The sequence below is a fragment of the Crocodylus siamensis genome, chromosome 10 (assembly GCF_052110815.1).
Source record: "Crocodylus siamensis isolate JL-2025a chromosome 10, ASM5211081v1, whole genome shotgun sequence".
NCBI classification, from domain to species: domain Eukaryota; kingdom Metazoa; phylum Chordata; order Crocodylia; family Crocodylidae; genus Crocodylus; species Crocodylus siamensis.
Window position 1 is genome coordinate 49453862 of NC_143404.1, and position 14087 is coordinate 49467948.

Consider the following 14087-nt stretch of genomic DNA (forward strand, 5'->3'; position numbering starts at 1 on the left):
TCCAGAACTCCTGCATAGGGGGATGTTTAAGTACCAGAACTGCACACAGGATTAAAGATGTGGTTACACTATGGATTTTTATAGTGGCAGGATGATTTTCATTTCATTTTCAATTCCCTTAATGATACCCAACATTATTAGCTTTTTTCGGTCACTGCTGCACAATGAGTTAATTTTTTTAGACCGTTTTTAGAGTTATTTACCATGCCTCCACAGTCTCTTTCTTAAGTTGTAAGAGTTAATTCAGAGTTCAGCATTGTATACATATAGTTCAGGTTATTTTTGCCTATGTGGATTACCTTGCACTTGTTGGCATTGAAGTTTATCTGCCATTTTTTGTCCACTCACTCAGCATGAAGAGATCTTTCTGCAGCTCCTCTGTCAACTTCCTAAGGCCAGCTCTGCTTACTTGTTTACCAAACCTGAGAGGGGCAGCAGTCACATGCACTGCAACCTAGTGGCACTGCACACGCACACCCTGTTACATCTACTTCCTTCCCAACTCAAAGCTGCCTTCCCACAAATGATCATTACCCATTTAACAGTGCCATTATAAAACTTGGTTAGGCCACTGTAAATTTGCATCTTCCTTCTCAACTCAGTCACAGAAGACACAAAGCCAGAACATGAGCTTTTTCTTAACAATGGTCCTGAACTAATGGGTCTCATGCATTAGTTGTACCCATTGCACCAATGCTGTGCAGTGCAGATTTGCATCCTTTGCCAATTAGCCTGAGAGATAAAAGTAGAGCACTGCACAAGGATGACTTACCTGGGGCTTAACATTCACTTTCTCCACTGAATTCTCATTTAGCCACTTCACATCAACTTCTACATCAAAGTGGCCAATGTTGCATACTATAGCATCATCCTTCATCTGCTCAAAGTGTCTGCAAAAAAACCCAAAAACAGGCTCTGTCAATGATCAGTACATAAAAAGAGAGGCTTGGGTTGGCTTGGCTTTCTGGCCCTAGGAGGCACTGCTGCAGCCTGACAATGTAGCAATGCTCTTCGAGAAAGGTCAAGTTCCAGTCCAGAGCCGCAGTGAACCACAAGGTGAGGCAATGACCATCTTGTGAGGACCAAAGTGTAAAACAAATTTGGGTGGGTAATTTAATCATAGTATCAATCCATTGTCACTGTTACCCTTTAAGGAAAATATGCATAAGTACAGCAGTACAGAGGGCAGTGGAGATGCGTGGAATCATAGAAATCATAGAGAACTAGTGGTGAAACAGAACTGGAGGTGATCTAGTCCAACCCCCTGCTTCAGGCAGGAGGGTAAGATTCCTTCCTGATCCCAAATGTGGCAATCAGGGTGACCCTGAGCAGAGATGCTAAGTACAAGAATGGAGATGCTGTGAGATAGGTGCTAAGATAAGGGACAGATATGTTTTATGCTTGCCATGTGTACTCAAAAGTCTCACTCCTTTATGAGCCACAGCAAGATCTGTAATGGGCATAAAATTAGCCTGGACCTGTCCCAAAGTAACTTCCTCAAATTTAAACCTCTCAGTATAACTATCATCATAAGGCTGGGGGCAAGTCTATGGCCCTGAAATTAGAATCAAACATGGGTCAGAGGACTGTGCACCAACCTCATTGCCCCCCACGCTGCCTAAGTGTCTTAGTCCTGACTTACAAGGCTCCTCTAGACCCTGGAGCCACCCCAAACAGCTCTACCAACAGCTGTAGTTACAAGACTCCTCTTGCCTCAACCCATGGCACCTCCCTAGTCTTATTCTGTGCCCTGCACCCCAAAGAGATCAAATATAATGTATGCAAATGTCCATTGGGACCAGGAGACCAAAATCCCAACTGCCTGCTCTTCAAAACTAAACCCAGCTCTCCAGGCATGAATGGCCACTGTGCTAACCCAGACTGTGCTGCTAACGACAGTCATTTTCAAAGTCTAGGTGCACAGGAAGTTTACAGTAAGCCAATGGTTGGATACTACCTGCTCTGCACAATGTCTGTGCATCCAGTAGTGGTGACAAAGATGTTCCCTTCTTTGCAGGCCTCCTCCATTGTTGTGACCTCATAACCTAAAAGTCAAAAGGAAAAATGTCAATTTTCTACTCAAGTGTGCTAGACAGGGCCTTCCGGCTGGGCGGGGACCAGCCCCGTTATTGCAGGAGTCTGCTTTGGCTTCCCCTGGGTCCTACTGCTCCTGGCTCCTGTCATCTTCGACAGGGGCAGATGAATATTATTTTTCTAAATTTTTTAGGGGCCCCGTGAGCCACATAGTGTCCTGGTGGGCTGGACCTAGCCCGTGGGCCATATTTTGCCCACACCTGCTTTCAAGCATGGCTGCATAATGAGACTTATCCATTATACAATATAACGCAACGTTCAGGATAAGCAACACAATGACTTGGTATTTTCAAGTAAAGAGATTCTTTGGCATCTTAACTCAATCTTCAAGTTAAAGTTGTGTGAATGAAGGGGATCAACTCAACTCAAGAGCTGTTCAGAAATTGGGTTACAGCATCTTGAAACAGAGAGGTTCTATCCCAAAGTTTGAATGGTGAAGCAACCTCAAACCCAAGTAACCATTGAGAGAGGATATCATCAAACAGGTTAACAGAAAAATAGAGTATTAACACAAAAACAGAGTATTATCTACTAATCCCAGTCATACAGGAATAGTTCATTAAGGACACAATGACATTGCTGGCACCACCTTTACCCAAAGGGCAGGGAGAAATGCCATCCTAGTAACAATTGGTTCAATTTCACTTAGTGCTCTGTAATGGGATACAGATATACAGGTGTTCTGCATCTCTCCAACATCTCACCTTCCATGGTTGCCTGCAGTGCATTGATTGGATCAATTTCAGTGATGATGACCCTGGCTCCAAAGCTTCTTAGGGCTTGAGCACAACCTTTGCCGACATCACCATAGCCTGCCACTATGGCCACTTTCCCAGCAATCATGACATCTGTAGCACGTTTAATGCCATCGATAAGGGACTCCCGGCAACCATAAAGGTTATCAAATTTACTCTGGGGAAGAAAGCAGCAGTTTCAGAACAGACAAAGCAATCACTCAGAACAACAGGAGATACACGTTTCCCATTCTGAAAGGACCTAAATACACTTACAATAAAAGTACCACAAACCATGAAGTTGACATTCAGCTAAATAATTTCAACCACTATCAGTTAAAGATAGGAGTCTACTTTAACATGTTTTCAGTTACGTTCTTTTAACTGGCTTTTTAGTCCATATGGTTATAGCAGATAGCTGCCGTCACAAAAATCCTGATCAGGGAGTCCTCTAATAAAAGACATAACATGTGGTTATTGCACCTATTGCTATAGCTTGGACTTGTGAAAACAACCTCTATGAGGTTACCACAAGTTACCAACCAAATGGTAAAGAATAGGAGTTTGCTGTACACAGGGGAATGGACAGCCTCTTGCATGTATGTGGTAGGGAGGCATTGCCTCAGATTTAAAATTTCCAAAACTACTGCTCCATCAGTCTATGGATCATTATTCCAAGTGTCACAACTGGACCTCAAACAACTGTACAGGACACCTGGCTAGTGGATTACCACACATTAGGACAGCGGCAATCTAGTTTGACTTCTGTTTTGCTGTTTCAAAGGGACAGTGTGTCTTTTTGACCTTTTATTTCAAAGCTGTTCTGTTTCGTTTCAACTGTTGTTTCGCTATTCCGACGTTTTGCCCATAGGCTATAAAGGAGATCATTAAAATGCTTATAACTTTGTCATTTCTTGCCTGATTCAGATGAAAATTGCAGGAACAGTAGCCCCTTCTGAGGGCACGAGGCCTCCCAAGTTTCAAGGAGATAGGTGCAGGGAGTTTTGTGAAACTGCACCTCAAAATGTTAAAAGCAAAACTCTAATCACTTGCCAGCGGCAGCAGCTTGCTGTTATCCTGAGCGCAGATCCAGGGGTCTGCACTCTTGGAAAAGTCCGGCACAGCCCCACCAGCCCTCCCGAGGGCATGGGCCCCCAGATCTGTGTGCGGGATGACAGCAGGTTGTCACTGCTGGCTGAGACCGGCGCTGGGTGCAGTGTGTACCTTCTATCATCTCATGCACAGATCCTGGGGACTGTGCCCCAAGGAGGGCTATGCTGGACACCTCCCAGGGGTGCGAGCCCCCAGATCTGCGCACGGGATGACAGCAAACTGCTGACTGCCTGCAGCCAGTGGGCTGCACTGCACCAGGATGTTCAGGGCACAGTGCAGCCCAGTGGCTACAGGCAGGTGGCATCTGCCACTCCTGGGGCTGCAGCAGGGGTGGCACCAGGCTCTTTCCAGCTCATGGTCACCGTGTCTCAGCTTCCCTTCAATCAACAGGTTGCTGACTAGATCATCCGACTTTGCCAGTACCAGGTAGAGTAGCGCTTTGCCTCTTGTCAGTCCACAGACTTCAAGTCAGAGCTCATACACACAAGGAAGCTTTGCAATCATTCGGATTTGGCCAAGTGCTCTTCCCACAAGATGTCTGGGTAGTTGAAGTTTCCCATGACAACCATGCACCGGGAGCATGCAGACTCCTCCAGTACCCTGGCAAATTCCTAGTTGAGCTCTTGATCCTGATTAAAAGGTCTGTAGTAGACTCCTACCACTGTATTCCCTGTGCCATGTTCACCATGGATTTTAACCTAGGTGGTCTTCAGTCGTTCTCCCTGGGTGCCAATGTCAGCTTGCAGGGACATGTACTTTTCCTAGACATAGAGAGCTACACCCCCGCCCCTTTATCTGCACGATCTCTCCTGTACCAGGTATAGCTGTCTATACATGTGGCCCAATCATTGTAGTCATTCTTGTTTAGCAATAGGACCAGTTCCTCCTGTTTGTTCCCCAAGCTCCTGGCATTGGTGTACAGGCATGCAAGTGTCCCATTGGAGGCCCTAGTGTTCCCTACATTCCCAGGAGAACATCACTCCAGGGCTGGGTTAGGGGTGGATTCCCTTGGGTGCCTTAGCCTGCTGGATTTGCAAAAGTTGCCCAGTGGGCTTGCTGTGGCAGTAGTCCCCCATCCCCTGGCAGGCTTAGTTTAAAGCCCAATCAAGCAGGTCAGCCATTTGGGCTGAGAAGAGCTTCCTCCACAGTGCAGTGAGGTGGAGGCCATCTCTTCACAGCAGACCACTGCCTCTCTCAACGAAGAGCGGACTGTGATCGTGGAAGCCAAAGCCTTCACAATGACACCAGCACCACAGTCTTTGGTTAACTAACTTGATCCTCCTCTCCTTCCTCAGCCCATAGCCCAAAACTGGGTGGATTGAGGAAAACACCGCCTGTGCCACCAACCCCAAGTCCCGCTCCCAAAGCCCTGTAGCTTCTCATGACCCAGCTGAGATTGCTCCAAGCTGTGTCATTTGTGCCCACACAGGTAAGAAACATAGGGTAGTGGTTGGTGGGCTGTATGAGCTTTGGGATCCTCTCTGTTACGTCCCAAATACAGGCTCCCAGCAGGCAGCAGACCGCGCCCTCAGTCCTCATCAGAAGGGAGTCTCCCACAACAACTACTCTACGTGTGGCCTTAGGGAAAGCAGGGATGGTAGCTGTGAGTGATCCTCCCTCACCTGCAGGAGCTGGCAGCTCTGCAGGCTCTACTGGGGCTGCAAGAGATACATACCTGTTGCAAAGCTCCAGAGAGGAGGAGACCCTGGTGCAGTGAGCCTTGGGGTCGTTGACCTCCTTGGCCCGACCCCCTGGCTGGACAGTCTGGGAGATCTTGGAGTCCTCCCTTGTCCTGGAAGGTAACCTTGGCCTACCCTTAGCCTCCAGGGGGTGAAAGGCCTGGCAGTAGGAGTCTCTCCTGCATAGCATCCTTGACTGCAGTCTCTGGACTGTAGCCTGGAGGTCTGCTATCTGGTGCCACAGAGACTCCCAAGTGGAGCAAACCTCGCAAGGGGCAATGGCCATGTTCCTGGTCCCATGTGCCTGGAATTGTGCCAGGCAGCCCCCACAGCCAAGAGCCAGAGGCTCCATCTGCATGGAGATGAGAACCATGGGTTCCATCTGCATGGAGACCTCAGAAGTCTGAGACAGGGAGATCTTCGACTCCAAGGGGACCCTCATGTGGCCATCTGCATTGTGCCGTTGGTAGTCAGACACAATGCATGCCCTCATTTTGTTTCAAAGCCATTTTGAAGCCTTTTGTTTCATTTAGATTTCGCCGTTTCAAGCTCAAAAACGTGTTGAAACAGCTTCAAAGTGAAACACCCATGAAATCCTCTCAGTTAAGCCGGAGAGTACTAGCCTAGATCAGGCTACAGTGAGGTGGGTTGGCAACTGGCTCAGCAGCCGATCCCAGTGAGTAGTAATTGATGGGATGGCCTCACCATCTTCAGTGGTGTCCCCCAGGGACCAGTGCTTAGGCCCGTGCTCTTTAACATCTTTATCAATGACCTGGATGAGGAAGTGAAAAGCACAATGATTAAGTTTGCAGATGATATACCAAGCTATGGGGACAAGCAAGCATGTCCAAGGATAGGACAAGATCCAGGACAACCCTGACAGGCTGGTCCTATGGGCTGAACGTAATCAGATTAGGTTCAACAAGGAGAAGTGCCAGGTCCTTCATCTGGGTAGGAAGAACCCTCACCATATCTCTACAATGGGTGGTGGTCCACTGGCTAGCACTGCATCTGAAAGGCACCTGGGGGCGATAATTGACCAGAGGATGAATAAAAGCCACCAGTGTGATGAAGTCACCAGCAGAGCAAATAGGACTCTGGAGTGCATCAGCAGATGTGTCACCAACAGATCCAGAGAGGTGCTCCTCTCCCCCCTATTTGGCACTGGTGAGGCACCACACTTCAAGAAGGATGTAGACAAGCTCAAGAGTGCAGAGAAGGGCCACCCACATGATCAACTGCCTGGGGGACAGGCCTTATGAGGAGAGACTTTGGGGATCTAGGTTTGTTCAGTCTGAGTAAAAGAAGGCTGATGGGTGACTTGATAGCCCTCTACAGATATGTCAAGGGAAAACACCACAATCTGGGAGAGCAACTTTTCAGAAAAGCACACCCTGGAAGGACTAGGACCAATGGCCACAAGCTAGCCAAAGAAAAGGTTAGATATAAGGAAAAACTTATTTTCTGTAAGGGTAACTAGAATCTAGAACACATTTCCAGTGGAGGTGGTGCAGTCACCATCCTTGGTGGTGTTCAAGAGGAGGCTAAACAAGCACCTCGTTGAGCTCGTTGAGTCCAATTTACCTCCTGCCCATTGCAGGGGACCAGACCAGGTCCCTTCTGGTTCTTCTTTCTATGATTCTAAGTACGAAGTCCTGCACTTAGGGCAGAACTGGTTACTGATCGACTAAGCAGCAACTCTGCAGAAGAAGACCTGGGAGTTACAGTGTTCAATAAGCAGAATATGAGCCAGAGTGCCCTTGTTGCCAAGGAGGCTAATGGCATACCAGGCTGCCTTAGTAGGAATGTTGCCAGCAAATCAAGGGAAGTGATTATTCCCCTCTGGAATACTGTGTTCCGTTTTGGAGCCCCCACTACAGAAAGGATGTGGACAAATTGGAGAGAGTCCAGTGGAGGGCAACAAAAAGGTTAGAGGGCTGGGGAACCTGATTTATGAGGCGAGACTGAGGGAACTGGATTTATTCAGTCTGAAGAAAAGAAGATGGGAGTGGGATTTAATAACAGCTGTCAACTACCTGATGGGTGCTTACAAGGAGGATGGAGCTAGACTGTTTTCAGTAGTGGCAGATAATATACAGTAGCAAAGGAAGTTTAAGTTAGGTTTTAGGGAAAATCTCTCATGAGGAGGGTAGTAAAGCACTGGAACAGGTTACGCAGAGAGGTTTTGGAATTTCCATCTCTGGAAGTTTAAGACCTGGCAAGACAAAGCTTTGGCTGGGATGAGATAGCTGGGATTGTCCTGCTTTGAGCAGGGGGTTGGACTAAATCAGCTTCTCTAAACCCATGGTTGTAACTCAAAAGTGGGTCACAAGAGTATATGAAAGAGTTGTGACCAAACTTTAAAAATGGATTCTCCTTCAAAAGGAGAAAAGTGTGGGAAGCCACAGCTTTTCCCTTGAAGGCTGTCAGAGTTCCAGCTTGCAAGGGGCTGTTTGTGCCCCCCCCCCCCCACACACACACACACACTTGGGGGCTGGGGCCTGAGGGCAGTAGTTTGGGAGTGAGGGGCACTGGGTCAGGACTGGCCATTGATGTTTATAAGTGGGTCCTGGTACAAAAAAAGGTTAAGAACCCCTGGACTAGATGATGACCTCCTGAGGTTCCTTTCCACTCTCACTTTCCATGCTCCTATGGCTCCCTGAGCGGTGTCAGACACTGCTGCAATTCCCAGACCTGGTTCTACCAACACCTGACTTAAGAATGAATTACAATCCCCACCTCATAAAAGACAGAAAGGAAGGTGACAGCAGAAGAATGGAATGGTTCTACAGCTCAGAATATCCTCAGGCTAGGGAATGTAGCTATTTCAACTGAATGCAGAACTTGGCTGCTTTCTGTTCGTGCATTACTTGAGTGATCACATACTGTACACCATGATCTGAACTGGCACTAATTTCTGTAAATCACAGATCACAGGTTACCATTGCTATACATGATCACATTGTATAAGTGTTCTCTTCCATAGGAACAGAACTAAGATTTCTGTATTCAGGAGTACGGAGTGTTTTGAAACCTAAAAATAAGGCAGACACTACTAGACATTCATAAAAACAATGTTGCATTGAAGAACCAAGAGAAAGTCAGATCTCAATTTTATCTTCTATACAAATCAGTGAAAGTTAAGAATTGCCCATAAGTGACTGCTGTAAAATCTACTTGTTGAGAATGTTACAGTTAATAAGAGATATGCAAGATGCAGCTATAGGTCATGCTGCCAGGCTGTCTCTCCTGCCAGTGGCCAGTCCATAGTGAGCAGCTGCATATTCTGCACTACAAGACGCGGCCCTTTGCTTCCAGTAGCAGTGGCTCATTCACAATCCCCACATACCACCAAATCAGGAATGTTGTTACAAAGACACAGGCTTAATGTTCCTCTCTTACAAAGTTCCCAATACGTGAAAATTCAAATTCCTAAGGCAACCTTAATTTGGAAAAAAAAAAAAAAAAGTCTGCACCATATGGAAGTACTGGCCATATCCCACCATTCCTAACCTCCATCCAGGCTCCTCTTAGGTCCTCACCCTCCTAAAGAGAAAAAGCAGCATTTGGGAGATACGATTCTCCAGCCCCAAATCTGTTGTTTAGAACCAAAGAATCCCATTGTGGGTACAGTCCCAGGGGAGTGACATTAGCAGAGTTCCAGATGCAAAAATGGGTTTGTGGTGCCCAAGAAAGGCTTTTAAGGAAAGGATGCTTCAAACATCCCTCCCCACCCCCTTTCCCTAATAAATACTGCCTCTGTTACAGTTTATTGTTTATGCAAAGGTGGTAAGAAAGAAAAACTACAACGTTGGGGGAAAAGTGTTCTGAGAAGAGACTCTAAACTCAAATCATGAGCTTTCAAAGGACCTCTAACTACAGACAGCATGCATCATGGAGTATTCAGAGGCCAAAAGCAACACTGGAAGTTAAGTATTATTTGACACTAGAATAAAAGTTAGCTCAGTTCTAAACAGCTCCAGCAAGGGTTGCTAGAATCATCTGAGTTTCCAAAACCGCCTAATAAATAGGCTGCACTGCAGAGTCTTCTGTTCTTATAGACTTAAAAATAATGCTGGAGAAATATGCTTCTTCCCAACTGCAATTAATTCCTACACAATGGACAGAAGACTGAGAATCACAGGCATGCCCTACGTGGTCAGGGGAGTGAGGTAAGCTATTCATGTGGAAAACCATAGAAAAAAGAAGTGGGCCTAACAATAATTAAGACAGTGATTCTCAACCAGAGTCCCGTGGCATCCTGGGGTGCCTTGAGACCCTTTCAAGGGTGCCACAGGTTACTGTGTAATGCCAGCACAAAAGAAACCCATAGTTTTCAAATAGGGATCCATAGTGGTAAAAATATGCCGACGTGTTGTGGTCTGAGTTTTACGCAACAGAATTGCTCCATTATTTTTCTGTAGTCAAAAAACAAATGAAAACTAAGAGGTGGCATTTTCTGAGGGGTGCCTCAATGTCTCAAATCTGAAAGAGTTGAGAATCATTGAATTAAGGAAAGAGGGATTGAGTGCCCCATAAAAGATTGTGCAAGGGTCCCAGCTAAGCACCAACAGAGGGCAGGACGTGAAAATAGATGATGGAAAAGGAAAGTCTCTCTGTAGAAACCACATCCATACAACTACTAAAAAGCTCTTTTGTTCAATCTCTGTTAAACCCACTAAGCAGCCACACATCTTTTGAAAGGGCAGGGGTGTAGATTAAAGGAGTTCTGTCACAGCACAATGACCCCATTTATACAATCCAATACAGTTGAGTCGCATCTTACACGTATTTAAACTTATGCGAATTCAGCTATACACACTTGGCTCCTGGGGCTGGCGGCTGGGTACCAGCCAGGGCACGGCATGTAGTGCGCCACCGCGTGGTACTGTCTGCATGCGCTGGCATGGCTGGGGGGCAGCAGCTCACTCACGCTCAGCTGGCTGCCCTGGTGGGACAACACAGCGGAGGACAAGAGGGGCGAGGAGCGCAGCAGGAAAGGCGATTTCAACTATATACGATTCTCGCCTTACGCGCTGACTTCAGTACGTAACCCCCATTTAAGATAGGACTCCACTGTAGTTATATGCTGTACTGAAATATAGTAGAGAATGGGATTTTTTTTTCTTTCAGACAAGTTATCCATGCAGAACAAGCACACTTGTGTCCTACAAAAGCCAACCCTTGACCAGAAGATAGATGTTAAGTGCCAATTTTTTAAAAGGTATTTGCAGGCCTGAAGGAGACAGGTGTCTACTGAGATTTCTATTCCCCCTTGCTACTTCAGTGGCCAAGAATCAGTTGGTAGGCACAGCTAAAAAAATCTCACTAGGCATCTGTTAGGGTGACAATATTTGAATTTTGGGGAGCACTGGATTTGCAGCTGATACAAGGCTTTAACCTGTGGCCTAGCAGAGCTGCTGACCACAAAGCAGAATGATATCTAAACCAGCCATTTGTTTATGCTAAGTAACCATCTTAACTGTGTCAACCATTTTCTGTAAAAAGTAGCAAGTAAATCTGTGCAAGTCTGTGTGCTGTGAATGAGGTGACATTTTAGGAATGTGGAAGATGGTACAACATGAGACTAATAAAACAGACTGGAATGTGAACAACAATGTGTAATTGGTAACAGAATCCAAAATGAACATATGCAAAACAGTGAATGGTGATTGGTGAAGAAGCCTCCAGAAACTTTCAGGTTTTAGTCAAAGTCTGCCCACTGACCAAAGAAGAGAAGTCAAGGTCTTATACATGCATTGACAGCAAAGACATGGAATTGCCTATGCATTTCACTCATTTACATGTTAATGAAGCAAACAGTAAACAGAGGCAGAGCTTGAGATGGGAGCAGAAATGGGTGGAATACAAGGACGGACAAAGGTGTAGTGAATGTTAATGAACCTAAACCAAAGTGTATAAATGTGGAGGGAAAAAAAAGCCATCTCCATTCTGAATAAAGCTGTTGCAAGCAATGTGTGCAAGTAGTGTTTGCTCCCTGCTTGCTCTGGCTACTCAGTAACAGGATCCATAAGCAATTGGATCGTCGTCTCCCTAGTCGTTGGCCGCTGCATGGAGTCAGGGTCTAACAGCATCTACTCATATTTTAAAATGTCTAAATCTGACCCATTTTTCTACCCCCAGGATGATGTCTCAAGCTATTGATACAAGTCGGCAAGACGCACACTCCCTTCCAGAACTAAAGTTCACTTCTGGAAGTTTCACAATAGCTTAAGACTAGCTTGTTCAAGTCACTCTCTTATTGATGTTGAGGTGTAAGGGGAGGGGTGGGGAGGCTATAAACATTGTCTAGCGCAGCAGTTCTCAAACTGTGGGACATGTACCACCAGTGGTACGCAGACAACCTGGAAGTGGTATGCGGAAGGCCAGGGGGAGGGGCTGCACACACCAAGCCCAGCAGCATCCTGCTGCACATGGCCAGGAACACAGCGCCGCCTGTCAAGCAGCACCCAGTAGATAAGTGCATTGGAGTGAAGGGGGGCAGATCAAGGCCTCCACAGTGAGGGGAGTGGGGGGGCAGAGACAGGGGCTGGGATGAATGGGCCCCTGGGGAAGGTGCTGCAACAGTCAGAGCCTAGGCAGCTCATCTAGGGGCATGGGGGGTTCCCACCATTATGCATACCCCAGGATAGGCAAGGGGGGCACATGCCCCCCAAATCTGTGCATGGGGCAGAGGTGTGCTGTGGCTGCACACAGGGCTCCGCACCACACTCCTACTAGCCCAGGAACCTCACACGATGCCATGCATCTGCCGCACACTGGCTGCACTGCATCCTCTGCCTGTCCAGTGGTGGCAGGCACATGGCATCCTGTGCAGCTCTGGAGGCAGCAGTAGCACAGTGCAGAGCACAGCAGCAGTCCATTGCTCCCCAGGGGTTCTCTTCCCTCAGGCTGGCTTGCCCTGTCCCCACAGCAGGGCCTGCACAAAGGTGGCCTGGGCCTTTCCAGGGATGTGGGGGGGGGGGGCCTCCCCTAACTTGACGCACTCCAGGGCAGGCATGGGAGGCATGTACAGCCAGCACACAAGGCACATGGCATTGCACAAGGCTTCCAGGGCAAAGACAGCCTGGAGCAGAGCCCAGTTTGCAGGAGGCTGCCTGCCTCTGTCCCACACACAGATCCAGGGGGCATGTGCCCCCATGCCTGTCCCAGGGTGCACACAGTGGTAGAGAGCCACACCACCCCCAGTACCCCTAGACAAGCCACCCACTGCTCTGTCCCACAGTCAGCCTTAGCCAGAGGGTCCCATCCACCCCCACCCCTGCTCCACTTCTTTCCTCAATGTGGGAGCTTTGATCTGCCCCTCCCCCTCCACCAACTTACCTACAGGGCACTATGTATGTCTGTGTGCAAGTCTGTCACTGTCAAGCCACAGCACCCCAGCCCTGCTGCTGCCCCTTACTTCTGACCCACAGTACCCTGCATCCTGCCAGAGCGTGCATGGATCCTCTCCCTCCCCATGCACCCCTACAGCTCCTATACCTTCCTACTAGAGACATCCCCAAAAGCATCTCTGGATGGGTAAATTTATATTGTCTTGTCTTTTTTTTCCCCCCCCCATTTACAATCGTTTTAGATGGCTACTATAACTGATAACAATGTTTTATGATTAGTAAAAATTTTGATCTTGTTTTAATACAGTCTGTTATCTATGTGTATGAAAAATTTGCTGGTGGTACTTAACGCTGTATCATTTTAAATTGGTGGTACTCAGTCTGTCAGAATTTGGGAACCACTGGTCTAGTGGAAAGGCCACTGTATACAGAGTCTGAAGAGCTAGATTCTTAATCCCGGCTCTTCCCCTGACCACTTTGTGATTTTGGATAAGTCACTTCACTACCCTTTGTCAATTTTCCCTGCCACCCTTTATCTGTCTTGTTTAGATGGACTGTAAAATCTTCTGGGCAACAATGAGCCTCATTCTAAAAATCCTGATCTCCACTGGGAGAGTGGGATCCCCACTCTTGGTGCTGCTATACTACTAATAAATGAGGAGATACCTCTAACACACAAACAGGTCAATGACACCACAAAAAACAGAAGGCAGCCATTTGAACTGCCACATTTCATTAATTCAGACACATCCCAGACCCCTCTACATACTCACCCCAGCCACCTGTCAAAATCCATTTCCCATCACGCCCCTAAGTACAGCCAGCTTCATTTAGCAAGAACAAGAAAAGTACCAACACTTAGGCAGGGAAGCAAGAAGACTGTTTTCTAACATTAACTTATTGTTTATCAGTGCCATCAGGCAGCTTTAGAGCGATGGCTGCTTTACCTTGGTGACAGAGTCATTGACGTTGATGGCCGGCACTTTTAGGGTCCCATTGGCCTTCATCTTATACAGATTATGAACGCCAGTGGTTGTTTCTTCTGAGATACCTTTAATTCCTGCAGGGGAGAGGAGAAGAATTCAGAGTGATATACTGCAAACAGACAAGTC

The 14087-nt window shown here is 47.1% G+C and overlaps 1 protein-coding gene across 1 annotated transcript in view; it reads right to left on the reverse strand.

The window, feature by feature from the left end:
- The window catches only part of AHCY (adenosylhomocysteinase), a 61187-nt gene that overhangs the window by 17982 nt on the left and 29118 nt on the right, over positions 1 to 14087 (reverse strand). Inside the window, exons 5-8 of the mRNA XM_090064852.1 lie at positions 13923 to 14035; positions 2799 to 3006; positions 1958 to 2045; positions 773 to 890 (exon numbers count right to left, since the gene is read on the reverse strand). Coding sequence (XP_089920978.1) covers positions 773 to 890; positions 1958 to 2045; positions 2799 to 3006; positions 13923 to 14035 — 527 coding nt within the window. The remainder of the gene's footprint in view (positions 1 to 772; positions 891 to 1957; positions 2046 to 2798; positions 3007 to 13922; positions 14036 to 14087) is intronic.